Below are 6,000 nucleotides of genomic sequence, written 5' to 3' on the forward strand. Positions count from 1 at the left end.
TCGGAGCTCTTTCTGAGCAAAAGAAAGGCTTTTTTAAAACGAGGCTTGGATTTCTCCCCCCCCCCTTTCAGATGGCTCCATTTTTTGTTCTTAAAATGCTTTTTTATGCGGCAATTGGGTCGGGGGGGGAGGAAGTCTTCTCTCAGTGTGAGTTGCAAAGTCAGCCGATTACAGAGCAGCATTTAAAGGGGTGGGGCTTGATTTGAACTTGGGAGGCTGCTTTTCTGTATTCATGCCTCCATTAGCACAGTTTTGTCCCTGATCATTCCAGCCAATGCATACAGTTTCCCCCAGCCCGGGTTACTTTGATCCTGGCTGAAATGGGGAATAAAGGAGGTTGAAGTGGCCATGCATAAATGACCATAGAAGCTTCAATTGGAAACTCTTTCTTTACAGTATTCTGGAAGCTTTCCAGCCTAGGGATTTCCTTCGCTTCAGTAGACCTACTCAGTAGGCCAGGGGTCCCTAACATGGTGCCCATCATGCCTGCCAACACCTTTCCTGATGCCTGCCAAGTGTTTTAGAAAGTGGGTGGGGCTTCTGCCCAGCAAGTCTTCTGATGGACCATTGGAGATTTGATTGGCTGTGCAGATTTTTAAAAATGTTGCTTTGGCAGCAGCTGCCACCACAGCACAAGGATCTTCACTGTGTGACCAAAAGTAAGCTATGGCAGCCATTTTGTTGCTAGCTCCGCTTCCTGTGGCAGCCATTTTGTAGCTGAGCCCTCCATGCTTCCAAAGAAGCCCACAGGTTCAAAAAGGTTGGGGGATGCCTGCAATAGGTCTGCCATCCCACCATGATACCTGGGATATTTTAGTCTGTACGTAAGGGTTCACATGTTTCTCCATTTTAAAAAATCCCTGCACATAGAAAACTAGCATGTTTGGGAGAAGACTAGGCTAGAACCCTTCTCCTGGGAACCATTCAGTCTTATATGGCACAGGTTTGCTACCTCAGTGAGAACTAAGCCAGTAGCCAAATAGTTATAATTTTTCAGCTGTGAATGAAATGCCTTGGATATAATTTAAATTACCATAATGGTTTGGTTGTTCTTGCAGAAGGAAAAGCTCCAGCTTCTTCCAAACTAGTGCAAAGACTCATTTTCCAGTTTATTAATGATCAGAGTTCATGGCAGGAGAAATACTCAGAAGTGCACCACCTTCATCAGGTAATTTACCGGTAACAAGAAACATTTTTCCAAGTAAAGCTTAAAATGTGGTCTGTACCAGGGCATGCTGGTAAAACCAATAACCTCTTTAAATTCTGCAGATTTAATCGGTCCATTGTCTTGTTTATTTACTTAAAACGTAGGATTGGGAGTGGAGGTAGAGAGCTGAATTCTAAATGCAGAATAGTATTCACTTTGGCAGCAGTATTTGCTGCCTGTGTTGGTAGTAGGCACTTAGATTAGCTTCAGATTGTAACTTTCTACACATCTCCCTTATTTTAGTTGTAATGTTAAGAAATCAATGTGAATAAATGAGAAAATAACAGGAGAAGCCAGTGGCTTATCTTGCATCCTGTCATATCTAGAATAGGATAGAATCCAGCTAAGCACTCAGTGCCAATTTTTTGAAGACAGTGCAGAAGAGGAGTGGCTTAGGGCCAAACTAAATATGACAACAGCCACGGCGCTAACCCATGGCCACCGAGGCCATTTTAGAGGAGAAAATAGCCATTTAAAAATTGCCTGATCCTGATTGCCTGTTGCTGCCCACCGCAGGCTAAGGTTGCCAACTGCTCTGTTGTGGTGGGCAATTGCCCGCCAATCAACTGGGCTGCCTGCTGACCAGCTGATGGTCAGTGGGCAGAAGCAGTAAGGGGGGGATTGCTCCCCTCTGTGCGCTCCCAGGAACACTCCAGCCTCTCGTTCCAAACTGCATGCCAGATCGGTTCTGATCTGGCTTGTAGCGTGGAAAGGGAGGCTGGAGCCTTCCTCCTAGCCCTGCTGTGCGCGCGCTCCGATCTCTCAGAGCGTGCACACAGTGAAGCTTTGAAGGTTGCCAAGCTCCTTAGCTGATCAGCACTCCTTGCTTCTCTGTGTCCTTTTCCATGAACAGACACTAGTCTATTCTGGGCATAGGCCCTGCATGCTGTCAGTCTTCACTGCTGGGCAATTACAACAGTTATTTACATCCCTAGCAGCTTGGCAGGGTGAGGGGAGCACAACTCACTTGAAGAAAAAAAGCAAAGCCAGAACTATTGCAGACAGTAGTTGATTGCAGTCTGTGTTTATTTGATGCAGATGCTGGGGTTTTTTTTGGGGGGGGTTGTTGTTGTTGTTTTGCAAATTTCCAAAATTTGAGGAACAGTATATCACTGCTTTTCTACAAAACTCTGTGTATTCTGTGCTTTAATTTGATACTTGATTCATATTTCTGATTGCCCAAATAATTCATTCAAATCTTGTCTTGGCAATGAAATAATGCGTTATAGAGCTGCCATTTTAAAACATTGTCATTGATTGTGACTTCTTATTGTCAAAACAGTTGCTGCATGACCTCTCCCTTGTGGTGAGTCGCTGTAAGCGCCTAGGAGAAGAGATAGAGTTTCTGAACAGATGGGGTGGGAAATTTAATCTTCTGAAGACAGCAGTGAATGATAGCAAGTAAGTGGTTGATGTCTAATCATATAAAATGTATTGACTCAAATAACCCTGTTAAAGTTAAGATTGGTAGTGATTTTTGAGGACTTTGTGTGCACAATGCAAAATTGGCACATTTCATCTCAGCAATATTCAAGTAATGAAATATAACTCTTAACTTTTGTATCTATATTTTGTTTCATACATAGAGTGAAACTACTATTTTCCAGTTCTCTGGCTTTTGCAAAGTTTGAAGTTGAGCTGTCTCTTTCTGCCAGCTACCCTATATCTCCAATGGCTTTCACTGTTCAAAACTACACAGGCAATCTTGGGTAAGTAAAACAAAGCAGAGATCTACAGTTCTGTGGAATTGTTTTAAGAAAATAATTGTATTCCCAGCACCGTACATCTGTGTGTTTGCTCTTCCCAGCCAAGAAGAAATTTCTGAGGTTTTGTCTAGCGTTCCAGTGGGGGCTGACTATTTGAAGAGAATGGTCAATCAGATTCATCATAGTTTACTCCAGAATCCCTCAAGAATTCACCAACAACGAAAATAATTCTATGTGCTGCTCTCAAATGGGACACTCTGATTCTTGAATGCTGAGAAAGATGATGTCAGCTGCCAAGAGAGCAATATTTGTGGTTAGATCTTTACACGCAATATAAGCATGAGTACTTAGTACTGCAAAGCCTATTGAAAACAGTAATGACAGAAGAATTTCACATGGCTCCTTTTTGGTTTTGTTGTGTTTTTCCCCCCGTCCCTTTTTCATAGCTTCTGGTGCTGCCCATGGCTTTTTTTATTTCTAGGAAACCAGTTCCTCTAAGCTACCAAACTGGTGTAATTCAATTTCAGTGTTTTCAGTTTGAAAGTTCTTTACTCCAGTTACAGGTACCTTCCAAGGTTTGTGTGTATGTAGATGAGTAGCATTAGCCTTTGACCCCCAGCACAAATAATGAATTTTTATTTTCATAAACTTGCTGGAATACCTCCTAAACTGAAATCTCATGAATTGGCACTAGAAAATTAAAATATTGCACTCAGGAAAACTAGAAGTGCCTTCCAAGACCTATGAAAAGTAGGCTTGATTCCAGGATGAAGTTGTGTAATATTGTTTTCATACGTGTTTTGAAAGAATTCTTCAGTTTTTGAAAAGATTTCAATTATGTCACTAGTGAAGTATTTTAGATTGTTGCTGATGTGGCTTCAACATAGGTACACACAGCTGGTATTACCACACTGTAGCACCCAGAATTGCTCCACTCTGTTGTATAGTTGCCTGACAGTTTCTGTATGTATGTAAATTATAGTATTTTATAATGTTTTTTTTAAGGTGGAGAATTGGTATTTTTATGAAGTATTGTTTTTTTCTGTTGAAGACAGAAGTTTAATAAATACTCCTATACTAATAAACTTGTATTTGAAGTGACTTAACAGAATTAAAATCTACTCTTTATCCCTAGGTTTAGTATTGTGTTTCTCATAACTTCATTTTCAGAGATTATTTAGATCCCCCCTTTCCCCCCCTACTTCGGACATTTTTTGTATAGCCTTTTCATCTAGTACTAGAAAAGGTATTTCCTGAACCTGTTTCAGAAGTACTTGTGTAATAAAACCATGTTAAAACTTTTGCTTTCAAGAGCTTTCCATTTTATCTGTTAATTATTAGAAACACAATTTCTGAACTGTCCCTTTGTCTTTATTTTTTCACATTTTTCCTCACAGAATGCATTTGTATTTTCTGTGTGTTTGCATTTATTTCTTTTATTGCCTTAACTTGTGTGTCAGCAGTTTTTAAATGGCTGTATCCTATGACCGTGTGCAACTATAGGTGTTTTCTGTTGGCACAAAAGGCTCTTTGTAATAACATTCCACTCTTAGTTGTATTCAGTAGTAGGATAATATCACTGTTGCTTCCAGCTTCCCAGTTTTTATCTCCTGATCCCTTTCTAGGTAGTTCTTCCCCCCCAATCTTTTTGTTCATTGTTCATTTCTCTTGGCTCTTCCATCAAAATCATTTAATTCATTAGAGAAAATATCTTCACTACACGTGGTACTTTCATTTTCCTTATCTTGATGTTTATCTACTTAATGTCTTGCTATGCCAAAACTCATGTCCACAGCAGTATATTACTTGTCTACTAATTGTGCCATCGTACCAAAGTTAACATGAATTTATTAGTAAATAAACTCAGGTGTTGGTGTAGTGATTAGTGTTGGATTAGGATCTGGGAGATCCAGGTTCGAATTCCCACTCTGCCACAGAAGCTTACTGGGTGACCTTGGGCTAGTCACACACTCTCAGCTGACCCTACCTCACAGGGTTGTTGTAAGGATAAATGGAGGAAAGGAGAGCAATGTAAGCAATTTGGTCCCTGCTGGGAAGAAATGTCAGTTAATAAATGAAGTAAATTTCAAATATTTTCAAAATTCCCATAAAATCTGCTGAAAAGAGATGCTTTTTGATGCTTAACTTCTTCACTGCTGTAGTGGTTCTACAGAAGTAAGGAAATTATTGGTAGGAATAACTGGACCCAAGGCTTGGGGCTACTGAACATAAACTGAAGTTTAAATGTTATAGCAGTAATTAATCAGCAGAGGGCACTCTTACAATATTTCATAATGGTTAAGGCTAGTGGGACAAAGGTGATAGAATACATGTGGGAAATGTGTGTGCTGGAAATATGTAGTTCTATATTAATTTTTTTCATTACAATCCTTATAAGGGTTTCATCCCAAAAGCAAGTACATTCTTAACTTGATTTAGAGACCTAGGCTAATCACTGATGTCTAGCGTGTAATCGGGTTCAATTGATTCCACTTTTGCTGTCTGGATGCTGCTATAGGGTAACAGATTGAGTCTGTGCTTGTTATACACAGTCCTAAACATGTATTTGCTTGACTACTCTTGTCCCAAAATGGCAATTGTGTCTATTTTCTGCAATACAAAACATTGCATGATTTTTACATAGCTAGGTTGTATCAGGTTTTGTGTCTAAATTGTAAACTGGATCTTGATCTTCAGGAGCCTCTCTGGCTTTCTGTGATGTAAATTTAATTGTTTGACTTGAAATTTTCTGCAAACTGCAAAACTTAATTATTCAAGAGGGTAGCACTGTACAAAAGGCTTCATATTCAACAGCAGTCTGTTCACACATTGGCCAACCAGGTGCCTCCAGGAAGCCCACAAACAAGACAACTGGAGCAGCATTGTCCTACCTGTGTTCCAAAGCACCTAATATAATAGGCATGCTCCTCTGGTACTGGAAAGAATAGGCAGGCACCATGACTAGTAGCCATGAATAGCCCTCTTCTCCATGAACATGTCCACTCCCCTCTTAGAAGGCTTTAAGTTGGCAGCCATCACCACATCCTGACTAGCTTTCGCGAATGTGAAATTATTTCAAAAACTTCA

The 6,000-nt window shown here is 40.2% G+C and overlaps 1 protein-coding gene across 1 annotated transcript in view; it reads left to right on the forward strand.

Moving 5' to 3' along the window:
* The window catches only part of KNL1 (kinetochore scaffold 1), a 36,588-nt gene extending 33,447 nt beyond the window's left edge, over positions 1 to 3,141 (forward strand). The window contains exons 22-25 of the mRNA XM_056851380.1: positions 1,059 to 1,168; positions 2,490 to 2,608; positions 2,794 to 2,916; positions 3,015 to 3,141. Of these exons, the coding sequence (XP_056707358.1) occupies positions 1,059 to 1,168; positions 2,490 to 2,608; positions 2,794 to 2,916; positions 3,015 to 3,141 (479 nt within the window). The remainder of the gene's footprint in view (positions 1 to 1,058; positions 1,169 to 2,489; positions 2,609 to 2,793; positions 2,917 to 3,014) is intronic.
* Positions 3,142 to 6,000: the final 2,859 nt, after the last annotated feature.

The sequence above is a fragment of the Euleptes europaea genome, chromosome 6 (assembly GCF_029931775.1).
Source record: "Euleptes europaea isolate rEulEur1 chromosome 6, rEulEur1.hap1, whole genome shotgun sequence".
NCBI classification, from domain to species: Eukaryota; Metazoa; Chordata; class Lepidosauria; order Squamata; family Sphaerodactylidae; genus Euleptes; species Euleptes europaea.